At 32.9% G+C, this 14,380-nt stretch overlaps 1 protein-coding gene across 1 annotated transcript in view; it reads right to left on the minus strand.

Annotated features, from left to right (window-relative positions):
• Positions 1-4,863: 4,863 nt before the first annotated feature.
• LOC131827899 (heme oxygenase 2-like) overlaps positions 4,864-14,380 on the minus strand; it is a 125,176-nt gene continuing 115,659 nt past the window's right edge. Inside the window, 5 exon segments of the mRNA XM_059168862.1 lie at positions 4,864-5,040; positions 5,042-5,434; positions 5,436-5,770; positions 8,334-8,421; positions 10,867-10,927. Coding sequence (XP_059024845.1) covers positions 4,957-5,040; positions 5,042-5,434; positions 5,436-5,770; positions 8,334-8,421; positions 10,867-10,927 — 961 coding nt within the window. The 3' untranslated portion in view covers positions 4,864-4,956.

Consider the following 14,380-nt stretch of genomic DNA (forward strand, 5'->3'; position numbering starts at 1 on the left):
AGGTAATGGTCCTTACGTCTATTCCTATCAGTAGTAAGGGGGAAACCTATAGGATAGCTTTACTTCCTCACCAAAAGTTGGTCTTACATACAAATTAGCATTAGCCATTCTATTGAATTTTTATTGTATCTCATTGTAGACTTAGTTTTTTCTTTCTTTCATTTCTTTATTTTCAGCATAACTGTATCATTACTTTTTCACCACACCCAGTGCTCCATGCAATCCGTGCCCTCTATAATACCCACCACCTGGTACCCCGACCTCCCACCCCCCCGCCACTTCAAACCCCTCAGATTGTTTTTCAGAGTTCATAGTCTCTCATGATTCACCTCCCCTTCCAATTTACCCCAACCCCCTTCTCTCTAACTCCCCATGTCCTCCATGCTTTTTGTTATGCTCCACAAATAAGTGAAACCATATGATAATAGACTTAGTTTCTGTTTCCTTGATTTTTAATGAACTTATTGGCTATTTGGATACTGTCTTTTTTTATTTTCTTATAATTTTTGGAACAACTATTTATGTATATGATGTATGAACCCTATTTCAACTACATCTGTTTCAAACACATTTTTCTGCACTTTGGTTTGCCTTTTCACTTTCCTAATGGTGATTTTATTAAGAGTTCCTTATATTAATGTGCTATAATTTATCAATTCTTTCCTTTCAGGATTAATACTTTTTAAATCTTCTTAAAGAAGTCCCTCTCTGCCTGAAATATATGAAGCTACTACCCTATGTCATCTTGCAGATGTTTTTTCTTTCAGAATTAACTCCATAATCTCTCTGGAATTGATTAATACATAGGGCATTAGGTAGATTATCAATATCTATATTTCTTTTTAATTGAGATATAATTAATATATAACATATTATATCAGGTGTATAATGTGATAATTTGATAATTGTATATATAGCAAAATAATCATCACAGTAAGTCTAGATAACATCTATCATCATGCATTTTACAACTTTATTCTTTATGATGAAGGCTTTAAGGATCTAGCCTCTTAGTGTCTTTCAAATATGCAATGCAGTATTATTAGCTACAGTCATTATGCTGTGCATTAAATCCCTACAACATTTATTTAATTTATTTTACAACTGTAAGTTTGTATTTTTTGACCCTTGTAACCATTTCACCCACCTCTAACCCCCACCTTTGCACCCCCACCTATCTGTTTTCTGCATCTATGAAGTGATTTTTTTTTTAATTCTACATATAGCGAGATTATATGTTTTTCTGACTTATTTCACTTTGCAGTGCCCTCAAGGTCCATCCATGAGGTAAAGAAGATAAGATTTCCATTTTTTATGGTTGATTATGTATGACATATATATGTGTGTATACATATATATATATATACTGGAAATATATATTAAATATAAATATAACATATATACATCCCACAATTCCTTTATCCATTTATTTGTCAGTGGACACTTGGGTTGCTTCCATATCTTGGCTTCTGTAAATAATGGTGCAACAGATATGGTAGTGCATATATTTCATTGACATACTGTTTTCATTTTCCTTGGATATACTAATTCTATTTTTATTTCTTTGAGGAACCTCCATATATTTTCCATAGTGGCTGGAACGATTTACATTCCAACAGTGCACCAGGGGTTCTTTTTCCTCACATCCTTACCAGCACTTATTTCTTATCTTTCTTTTTTTTAAGATTTATTAATTTTTTTTAGAGAGAAGGAGAGAGAAAACAGGGGGAGGTGGAGAGGAAGAGTGAGATAGAAAGAATTTCCAGCAGACTTGCCACTGAGTGTGGAGCCAGATGCAGGGCTTGATCCCATTCCCCTGGCATCACGACCTGGGCCAAAATCAAGAGTTGAAACTTTAACTGACTGAGCCACCCAGGTGTCCCTCTTGTCTTTTTTTTAATTTTATTTTTTATTTTTTATAAACATATATTTTTATCCCCAGGGGTACAGGTCTGTGAATCGCCAGGTTTACACACTTCACAGCACTCACCAAAGCACATACACTCCCCAATGTCCATAACCCCACCCCCCTTCTCCCAACCCCCCTCCCCCCAGCAACCCTCAGTTTGTTTTGTGAGATTAAGAGTCACTTATGGTTTGTCTCCCTCCCAATCCCATCTTGTCTCTTGTCTTTTTGAAACTAGCCATTCTGACAGGTGTAAGGTGGTATCTCACTGTGATTTTGATTATATTTCCCTGTTGATTAGTGCTGCTGAGCATCTTTTCCTGTCTTTGTTAGCCACCTGTATATCTTTTTTGAAAAATACTAATTTTACATTCCCTACTCATTTTTAATCGTATTTTTTCTCTATTATATTTTTGACATAGATCTGCAAATTACTGAGCAACATTTTTAAAAGATCACATATTTAAGTGTTTTAAAATTTCTGTTCATGATACTTTTTAACAGTTTCCATGTGGAGGATTTGCACATCTTTCATTAAATTTTGTCCTAGGTACTTAATATCATTTACAGTAATTTAAATATGTATAGTCTTATTTTCTGAATTTCAGCTTTCATTTATTGCTGAAATGTATATATGGTGATATTTAATCAAGTAATCTTCCCAATCAAGTAACCATGTAACCTTGTTGATTCTACTAGCAAGTGTCTATATTCTTGTATTATTGTTTACACAATGTACTGCTGTTCAAATTTTTGGTTTTATTATTACATGACTGTTTGAACAGTGTAATAGGGAATGGATCCTGATACCTATTTCTGACTCTTTTCCAGACTCATAGGGAAAGATTAACAATATTTCACCATAAAATGGGATGTTGCTGTGTTACATGGTATCCGATTTAAAGAAATTATGTTCTTTCTAGTTTTCTGAAAGTTTTTTTTAATTTTTAATATATTTTGTATATATTAAATCTGTCTTTGTATCTATTAACCTATTTTCCTTATTTTATTTTATATGTATTTATGATTTTCCAATGATTTTTAAATAAGCTTCACTGAAATATACAATAAAAAGAAATGTACACAAGTCATAAATATACAGGTTACCTGGTGTTCATTACAAGAGCTTTTTCTCTCTTGGTTTCTCTCTTTCTCTCTCTCTCTCTCTCTCTATATATATATATATATATATCTTCATCTATTGAAGACAGTTGAGTTGCTTCTGTAATTTGAATATCGTAAATAATATTTCTTTAAACATAGAGGAGCATGTATCCCTTTGAATTACTGTTTGTGTATTCTTTGGTAAATAGTAGTGCAATTGCTGGATCCATTTTTAACTTTCTGAGGAACCTCCATACTGTTTTCCACAATGGCTGCACCAGCTTTCATTCCCACCAACAGTGGAAACAGGGTTTCTTTTTCTCCAAGTCCTCACCAATACCTTCTGTTTCTTGTGTTTTTAATTTTAGCCATTTAGAAAGCTATGATGGGCTTTCACATGGCAGTTTTGATTTATAGGTACCTGATGATGAATGATAATGATTATATTTTCATGTGTCTGTTAACCATCTGTATGTCTTTTTTTGGAGGAATGTCTGTTCATGTTGTTTGTCTATTTTTAATTGGATTATTTGGTTTTTGGGGGGTATTGAGTTGTGTAAGTTCTTTATGTTTTGGATAGTAACCCTTTATCAAATATGTTACCTGCAAATATCTTCTCCCACTCCATAGGTTGCCTGTTAGTTTTATTGAGGGTTTCTTTCACTGTGTAGAAGGTATTATTTTGATGAAGTCTCAATATTTTAATTTTACTTGAGTTTCCCTTGCTTTAGAGGAACTATCTAGAAAGAATTTGCCATGGTTGATGTCAAGTAGTTACTGCCTGTGTTCTCTTCTAGGACTTTTATGTTTTCAGGTCTTACATTTTGAACTCTCATCCATTTTGCATTTATTTGGGGGAATGGTGCAAGAAAGTGGTCCAGTTTCATTCTTTTGCATGGTGCTGTCTAGTTTTCCCAGTACCATTGGTTGAAGACACTGTCTTTTTTTTCCACTGGATATCTTTTCCTGCTTTTTTGAGAATAATTGACCATATAATTGTGGGTTTATTTCTGTATTCTCTATTCTGCTCTGTGGATCTTTGTGTCTATATTTGTGCCAGCATCATGCCATTTTAATTATTACGACTTTGGAAAATTACTTGAAATCTTGAATTGTGATGCCTCCAACTTTGTTTTCTACTTTTTTAAAGATTCCTTTGGCTATTCAGGGGCATTTGTGGTTCCACACAAATTTTAGGACTTTCTGTTCTACTTCTGTAAAAAATTGATATTGGTATTTTGATAGGTATTGCCTTAAATATGTAGATTGCTTTGGGTAGTATATACATTTTAGCAATATTTTTTCTTCCAATCCATGAGCATGGAATATCTTTCCATTACTTTGTGTTGTCTTCAATTTCTTTCATCAGTGTTTTATAGTTTTCAGAATATAGGTTTTTCACCTCTTTTGTTAGGTTTATTCCTAGGTATTTTGTTATTTTTGGTGCAATTGTAATTGGGATTGTTTCTTAATTTCTCTTTCTCATGTATAAATGAAACTGCCAATGCATAGATTTCTTCACATTGATTTTGTATCCTGAGACTTTACTGAATTCTCTTTCCAAACCATATAACAATTACTTCTTTTTCTTGCTGTTGTTGTTGTCCTTCTCCTCCTCCTTCTTCTCCTTTTTCTCTTTCTCTTTTTCTCCTCCCCCTCTTACTCCTACTTCTCTTCCTCTTCTTCCTTTTTCTTCATCATTGCCTGTAACCTCTTATTCGATATTGAATAGAAGTGGTAGTAATTCAGATTTGTTCCTGTACCAGATTTTTTTTTTTTTTTGAGGCTTTAGCGTCTCACCTTTATTGGTTGCTTGTTTTCTCAAAATCAGCATTAAAAAAAAAAAAAAAAAAAGTCACCTGAGGTGGTAGCTTTGTCACCGGTGGAGGTGGGGGCAGGCCATTGGTCACTCGGGAGGAAGGCGCCAACGTGGTATGATGGTTCCTTCACATGTAGTACCAGGCCAGGAGGCCAGCAACCAGGGCCACACCAGTGACCAGAAAGAACTGCAGGCTGGGCTTACTCAGCACCAGCCAGGGCTGTTTGGAAGGGGCAGCTGCTGCCCTCCACGGCACCTCTGTCTGGTTTAGCAGCATAGTACCGGCATTTGCACACCTCTCCTTTCCCATCGTGCACGGGGAGCCCATCCTCCCGGGTCTCCCTGGCCAACATGGAGCCAGCATGGTCCATTTCATCCAATATCTGCTTGCTGTACTCAAAGGCCCTATTGTCCTCCTCCACAATCCTCTCTTTGGTCTTCAGGTTCAGGTCCAAGGCATTCATTCTGGCCCGGTACAACTGCTTGAACTGTTGTGCATTGTCCACATTCTCAAACAGATAGAACTGGGTCCCTTCTCCTGTGCTGGGAAGTTTCAGGGCCCACTGGGCCACCTGCTTCAGCACTTGTCCCCCTGAAATGTCCCCCCATATAGCAGGTATAGGCATGGGCCACCAGTAGCTCTGGCTCATTCTGCCCCAGGTAATGGATCCATTCCATGTACTTTTGGGAAGCCTCAGAGCACAGCTCCTTCTCCTCCCAGTCCTCACCAAAAACATACTCCATGTCCTTGGTCAGTGCCTCCTTCCGGTGTAGCTCCATGGGGAAGTACAAGGGGGCAAAGGCTGGGTGGTCTTTGTTGCACTCCATTTCCTCCTCGAGGGCTGAATATGTGAAGTAAATTGCGGTAGAGGCCAGCTTAAACAGTTCCTTCCTGATGTTGCCTTTCAAGAAGTCCTTGACAAACTGGGTTTGTTCCTCATCTTAAGAAGAAAGATTTTTAATATTTAAATACTGTGAATAATGTCTGTTATAGTTTTTATAAACATTTTATGAGAATAAATAAGATTCCCTTTATCAGTTCGCTAATAGTTTCCTATTATTAAAAACCTATTTCTTTTCAATAACATGTGGAATTATACAATACTGTTTTTCTTGGAATTACCGAGATTATCATAAAAGTTTTTAAATCCTTTATTCTTTCAAATACAAGGGAATGTATTGAATGATTTTTGAATATTAAAATAATCTTGCATTTCTGGGAATAACAGCTTTCACAAGATAATGTGATTTTTATACACTGCAGGGTTAAATATGCTAAAATTTCATAGAATTTTTGAGTATAGATTTATGAGAGAATTTTACCACTGTTTACCTTTCTTATATTCTTATTAGCAGATTTTTTTGTATCCAGCTTCTTTCTTTTTTAAAATTTAGTAAAATTTAGTGAAACCAACTGGGTATAAATGTTATTTTCTTTTTATGAAATGAAAGTGGTGTCAGTGGACATTTGTAGTTATTATAATTTTTTAATATTATATGCTTTTCATTTTTTTTCCTTTCTGATTAGATCACTTTTGATAAGCTGTGCATTTCAAAATATTTCTCTAATTTGCCTACATTTTTGAATTTTTTGAAATAAATTTATATCTAGTGTAAGTTTTTAATGTCTGTAGTATCTAAAATATGAGGTTATGACCTCCTTTTCATTTCTGATATGGGGTATTTATGCCTTCTCTTTCTCTCTCATGCATTTTTACCAGGTTTCATAAATTGTATTAGCTTTTCTGTGCAACCAACTTTTGGGTTTGTTTGTCTAGTTTATTTTGTTATTGATTTTTCTATTTCTATTTATTTTCTGAATAACTATTTCAAATTTCTCTATATTAAACCTTCTGTTTAAGTGCCATTCTTTTTCTAACTTCTTCAGGTGGATATTAAAAATAAGCCTCAAAAAAAAAAATATGCTTTTTTTTTATAAACATATATTTATAAACTTACTTTAAGAAATACACAGGGCATCTGGGTAGCTCAGTCAGTTAAGGGTCTGACTTCAGCTCAAGTCATGACACCAGGGTCCTGAGACTGAGCCCTATGTCCAGCTCCCTGCTCAACAGGGAGTCTGCTTTTCTCCCTCTGCCTCTCCCCTGCTCCTTCTCTCTGTCACTCTCTCTCTTTCTCAAATAAATAAATGAGATCCTAAAACAAACAAACACACTCACACATATTTAAAATTATACATTTTCTTGGAAGTGAAGCTTTGTTATATAGCTCTGTGTGTGTGTGTTTGTGTGTGTGTGCATACATATTTGAAACACATACTAATTCCCATTCTAATGTCTTCTTTGACTTATAGTTCATTATGCAGGTTGTTTCCTAACTTTTAAACCATAGACATTTTGTAGATATGTTTTGGCTATTTTTTTTTTTTGCTTCCTTATTCTGTGATCAGAGAATATATCCTTTATGATTTAAATCATTTGGTATTTGTTAAGTCTTGCTTTGCAGCCCAGTACATAGTTAACTTTATAAATATTCTATCCTTGACTTATTTATGGTTTACTTGTTTTGAGTAAAATAAAATGTTTTTGTTTACTTGTTTTGAGTAAATAAAATAAAATGTTTGCAGGTATATATATATATTAATACTGTCATTTTAGAATTTATATCTATATATTTTATGCTATGTTAATTATTGCATAAATTAAAATTGTCATATTTTGACTTTGAGTTAAACTTTTTTGTTATTTTATTCAGTGAGACAATGTGTATGTTTTAATTTGAGCTTAGTCTGCATACATTAGTTTAAATAATGGTATATGTGGACTTAAATGCTACTACTTTTTGCTTTTTGTTTGCTCCAGTTATTCTAGATTCTTCTTGATGTTTTTTCCTGCCACTTTTTTATTGATTAGAATTTTATCATTTTGTATTTCTCCTTTATTCACTTTTTAATACCTTAATTGCATTCATTCACTTTATTTAATTTACTTAATGGTTATGCTGGATATTGCAACATAGAAACCTCACTGATTAAAGTCTAATAAAATCTGTTAATATTCTCTTGTATCACATGTAACCAGTTTATGTTTTTATCATGTCTTAATTTGGAATGCAATTCTTTATGGTTATATAATTTTAAGTTGACAATCTTTAAAAAATATATTTTGAATATCCTTAAGAGACTTTTGACTTGTTTAGTTTTCTGTAATTAGTGTTCCTTATTATGTTTGCTTAATTTTTTTCTTTTTCTTTTTAGTTTTAAACAGATTTAACATAATTTTCTTAAATATGATTTTCTTTGAATTCATCCTAGGAGCACCTAATAGTTTTTTGTTTGCTTTTGTTTTGTTTTCCTTATATCAGTTCTGTGAAACTTTTATCCAGTTTCTCTTCAAATATGGAATCTTCATTTATATTTGATCTCTAGTTAACATTACTCTTTTCATTCTGTTTGTTTCTATCTCCTCTGTGCTTTATTCTATATATTTTCTTATGACCTATTTTTCATTTTAGTAATTCTGTCACTTATGCTGCCGAACTTACCTTTTGAATCCTTAATTTTAGTAAGTTTATCCTTTTTTGCTAATTTTAGAATTTGAGTTGGATTAATATTTATATTGCTTCCAGTCCTCTACAGAAATTCTCAAATATTTTCTTTAGTTTTCCTTAACATATGAAATCTAGTTATCTTAACTGATTTAGATAACTTCATTGCCTGTACTCTGGGAATCTATCTTTACTTAGAATTTATTTTCAAAGTTTACAGTCACATTATATCTTGTCTCATTATTTGTCTTTTTACTTTGATGCTGTCAAAACTGTAGGAGTAATTTAAGAACCAGAATGGTATTGTGTTCCTCTGGAGATAATTCAACTTTGGACTTAAAAACATGAAGGTAATAACATTCCATGATCACCTTTTTTTTTTAATAAGATTTTTAAAGATTTTATTTATGTATTTGACAGACAGAGATCACAAGTAGGCAGAGAGGCAGGCAAAGAGAGGTGGGGGAAGCAGGCTCCCCACTAAGCAGAGAGCCCAATGCGGGGCTCGATCCCAGGACCCAGAGCCGAAGGCAGAGACTCAACCCACTGAGCCACCCAGGCGCCCCTCCATGATCATCTTAATCTAATTTTTAATTACTTAGTTTATTTAAAACGGGGCTTAATTATTTTATTTTTATAAGATAGTTTAATTTTCAATTTTTCAATTTTTATTCTAATTTAACATTATCCATGGGCTGCCTCTTAAAAATTTGTCAGAGCATATCCCCCTTTTTTGTATTTCCTAAGTTCTACTTTTTGTTTCTATCCCATGGGCTTCTCAAATGCTTTGTTTAAGTTTTAATATTCTCAGAGTCTCAGTAGATTTTTCCAGATTTGACAGATGCCTCTCAAGTTGATGGGATCCCAAACAATAGCTTATGTATCCAATATATTTTTTTTCCTAAAACTTGTCCAGTAATATTTCAGTCTACTTTTGATTTGAAAAAATTTACTCTTGTTTTTCTTTTGGGTTAGTTGTTTTCACCAAGAGGATTGAGTCAACTTCTATAGTAAGCTATTACTGGAAACATCTGACTTTGTTAAGGATATTAGCAGAGTGTCTATATGGTCCTCTATGAAAACCCAAGTGATTAGGCTCATCAAAATCCAAGAACTTATTTTTGCAATAACTTATTTTTTTAAATTTCAAATTATTTATGATTTATTTTCTAGACAGGATCTAAAATTCAAGTCTATCACTAATTAATAAGGCAGTCAATCAGACATAAGTATTTCACTATCCTCTCAGACATACTAAAAATATACTATTACTTTTGGAAAAAAGGAGTTATTTTTTACTGGCTGAGTTACTCAGTCTTTAATTTATGGTTATATTTTCATAAAATATATATTTTTGACAGATTTATATTTGCCACATTCAGTAGATAAACTAAAAAATGGCTAGTACATCTAAAAAGTCAGGAGAAAATATAATAGAACTTGATAGTTTTGTGCGCATATTTATGTGTATTTGTGTAGTTTTTTTTTTATAAGAAGTACATCATCTGTTACAAATTTATGCATCTAGCCCAAAGTTAAAAGAATCAATGCATAAATAAATAAGATTTTGAATACATTTTAGGGAAGAGGAAAGCACCAAAATACGAAATATTCAATTCTGCCTAACTATTTGAAGTGGCAATTATTTGGCATTCTAATTATGAAGCTAAAGCATCATTTTTAAATAAATTTACTTAGGAATTTTAGTGTTTCCCGTGATAACCGGAATGCAATGCAATATGTTAACTATTATTGGCTCACAGTCCTGCAACATTTGATTGAGATTTTGAAAAAATATAAATTAATTGAAGTCCAACATAATTTAAAGATATTCCAAGAATTTTAGTGAAATTCCAGGTCAGATTTTATTACTTATTTCTTTTTTAGTCATACATCTGTTCTATAAAATAATATACTTCAAAGTTCTAATATGGAAAAATGGTGAATATATGTCCTTTGTTGTAGCCGGTTGTTTTTCTCTTTAATCTCACTAAGATACACAATGAGGCATTTATTATGTTTTTTATTTTTATATTTTTCATAGAATGATCTGTGTGAGGCTTTATATAACAAGCCTGTTGTTTTATCTCAGTGTTCTCTGCCATAGTTTTCATAGAAACCTCACAGTTTAATGGAATAGCATGAATTTTGTAGCTCAAGTCTTACATCTGACTCATGACTGTAGGGATTTATTAAGTTTTCTGTTTCTTGAGAATAATCATTTGATAGAGGGTTGTAGGATTAAACATGTCAGTAGACACTGAAAAAACTTCTAATTCTCTTTGGTTTTCCTGTCCCTAAAATCCATTCTTATTCTAAAATAGATGACCCTTCATTTTAGTCTTTAAAATGAACATTTTTAAATCATTTCCTATACTTTTTGTTGCTTAAAGATTTTTGAATCTTCCAAAAGGTAAGCATGGTATTGCAAAAGACAGTGCTGGACTTGGGAGTCAAAAAGATTAAAAAAAAAAAATGACTCTTCCCTCTGATACTTCTTAATTGTCTGACCTTGCACAAGTTACTTTACCTTCTTATTCTTCTGCACCTCATCTGTTAATGTGGTTGAAGATGTTTTTCTAATGGGATGGCTACAAAGATTAAATGAGACACCATGTAAAGAATCTTTAACCTAGTTCCTGGCAGATTTGAGTTCCGTGAGTCCTGCTTTCCTGCCTTTCTCTCTTAAGGTCAGGGTTTATATCTTTTCCCTAAATATAATATTTGTTACTGACTTAGTCTAGATGGATTCTATCCATGGCTGATCAGGAAGAGTACCTGGTTTTTCAAAAATAAATTGATAGTCAATATGTCCTTTCCCTGTTGTTTTCCTCATCTCTCATTTCACCTAAATGTTTTGAGAACATATTGCACACCAGACACAACTGTGGATGCTTAGACCAGAGTGAAGAACAACCAAACAATAAAAATACTTCTCTGCCAGAACTTGAGAGTCATCTGATTAATGGATGATTTATTCATACATTTTTTCTATAGAATAACAGACTCCAAAACTTGAATATGAAAACATGCTCAATATATCTCTTTTATTGTATCTGGTTGTTTTTCCCTTTAATCTGAAATTTGTGGTATTTTTAAGCCACGTTGCTTCTATATGGTTGAAATGAGCATGTAGTCTTCACCCTATTAACCATATGCATAAGTGCAGATACACAGATACACAAAATGAAAACAGAAAATAAAGCCATGGCAGTGGCTAACAACCCAGTTAGTGTCTCACCCTTTGACAGAGTGATATTTTCCTTTGGATGGGTCACAGCAACAGGAAGTACTTGTTGTTTAGTTCATAGTTGGTAGAAGAGGTAGGCATAGAGATGAGATATACTTCTTAGAATGGTATACAAAACCCTTTTTCTGTGACACTCTTAGTATCTTCTGTACCCCAGATGCATCCTGAACTCCATATGAAGTACTTATTATTATTCTGCATATCTGCACATGTGCATACAATTTATGAGGTGAAGACTAAACACTTATTTCAATCACTTAGAAGCAATATGGCTTACAAATACCAGAAATCTCATACGAAACCTCAAAAAAAAAAAAAAAACACAAAAATTTGGAAAAGAAAAACAAACCCAAAGAAAATGAAAAAGCCTCACGCTTTCTATTTTCAAAACTCACTACAAAGCTACAGTAATCAAAGCAATGTGTTACAGGCATAAGCACTAACATATAGACTAATGGAATAGAATAGACAGCTCAAAAATAAACACTCAGAGACATGGTCAAATAAACACTCAGAGACAAGTCTGACAAAAATGTCAAGACTTTTCAATGGGGGAAGGGCAGTCTTTGCCCTAAATGGTGCTGAAAAAAATGGATAAGAATCATGCTGACTCTTACCTAACAACACATACAAAATCTAAAAATACATTGAAGATCTAAATGTCAGACTTAAAACTATAGAATTCTTTAAAAACATAGGGAACACAGGCAACAAAAGAAAAAATAGGCAAATTGGACTTGATAAAAATTTTAAAAATTTGTACATCAAAAGACAATACAGAGCAAAAAGGTAACCCAACATGTGGGAGAAAATAAGTGAAGATCATACATATGAATAGGGATTAATATCCAGAGAACAAAGAGAACTCCTAAAACTTACCACCAACGGGAAAAAAAAATTCAAAAATGGACAAAAATTTGGATAAACATTTCTCCAAAGAAGATATACAAAAGATCAAAAGCAGATGAAAATCTGCTAAAAGTCACTGATTATTAGGGAATTAGAAATCAAAACTATGAGATACTACTTCATATCCATTAAGATTGCTATCAAAACGAACAAGCAAAAAACAAAATATCAAGTATTGGAAAGGATGTGGAGAAATTGTAACTCTTGTGCACTGTTAGAGGGAATGCAAAATGGTACAACTACAATGGAAAACCATATGGTGGGTCCTCAAGAAATTAAAAATATAATTATCACATGATCTAGTAATTCTACTTCTGGGTACATATCCACAAGAATTGAAAGCAGACTCTCAAAGAAATATCTGTACACCCATGTTTATAGCAACATTCACTGTAGCTAAAACATGTAAGCAACACAACTGTCCACCAACAGGTGAATGAACAGAAATTATGTGGTATATACTTGCAATGGAATGTTATTCAAACTTTAAAAAGAAGGAATTTTTGGTTTATGATGCTACAGGGGCTATCCTATAAGATATTATGCTAAGTAAAGTAAGCCAATCAAAAAGATAAATACTGTATGAGTGCATGTATATGAGTTATTTAGAGTAATCATATCATAGAGACCGGGAATAGAATTGTAGTTGCCAAAAACTAGAGGAAGGTGGATAGGGAGTTACAATTTTAATGAGCATAGAATTGTAATTTTACAAGGTGAAAAGAGTTATGGAAATGAATGTTGGTGATGGTTGCATAACATTAGAGACAAATATAGTACCACTGAACTGTATATATTCTATGTTTATAAAAAATAAAGAATAAAATAAAATAAAAGATTACAACTACTAGTGGGTATCATTTAAAAAATGTTAAAATGGTACATTTTATGTTTTGTGTATTTTACCATAATAAAAAAATAGGGAGAAAGTACCAGGGATTTGACTGATTTGCTCACTTTTGTATTGGTTGTATTAATGAAATTTAGATCCAGACTTGAACAATCATATATGAACAAAATATAAATTGTACCCACATTGGTCTATGGAAACTTTCTATTTCACCACCAGAGTCTACTCTAATTAACTGTAAAAATAATCATATGGTTTATGTTTCAAAAAGAAAAAGTGAGCATTCTTCTTTGAAAGTTTATGTTAATGAAGTTGTTATGCCCTGAACTTCTTCTGAGTCTAAAAAATGAAATGATATTCACGATTCTGTATATAAAGCAAAACACACATTACTATGTTTCTTTTCCATGTTTTACATTTATTAACATATAATATATTATTTGCTTCAGGGGTACAGGTCTGAGAATCATCATTCTTCCACAATTCACACTGTACATCAAATTACATTGTACACCAAATGTACATAGCACATACCCTCCCCAGTGTCCATCACCCAGCCACCCCATCCGATCCCTCTATCCCCGAGCAACCCTCAGTTTATTTCTTGAGATTAAGAGTCTCTTATGGTTTGTCTCCCTCCCCATTTCCATCTTGTTTCATTTTTCCCCTCCCTATCCCCCATGACACCCTGCCCTACTTCTCAAATCCCTTATATCAGATACATCATATGATCATTATCTTTCTCTGATTGACTTATTTCACTCAGCATAATACCATCTAGTTCTATCCATGTCATCATTGCAAATGGCAGGATTTCATTATTCAACCTTTATTATGAATACTTGCTAAAATTTTGGTTGCTTGTTTGTTTAGTTTTGATGCTCCTTCTAATATGTTAAGATAGGTTTGTCTCTGTCATTTTCTGAAATACGATATTGTATCCTGACAATTCATGTGCATGTTAATTGAGAAGTTATTCCAAATACAATTAAAACTAATGACAGGTGTTTTTATTATTATTATGACCATTATTAA

The sequence above is a fragment of the Mustela lutreola genome, chromosome 3 (assembly GCF_030435805.1).
Source record: "Mustela lutreola isolate mMusLut2 chromosome 3, mMusLut2.pri, whole genome shotgun sequence".
In the NCBI taxonomy this organism is placed as follows: Eukaryota; Metazoa; Chordata; class Mammalia; order Carnivora; family Mustelidae; genus Mustela; species Mustela lutreola.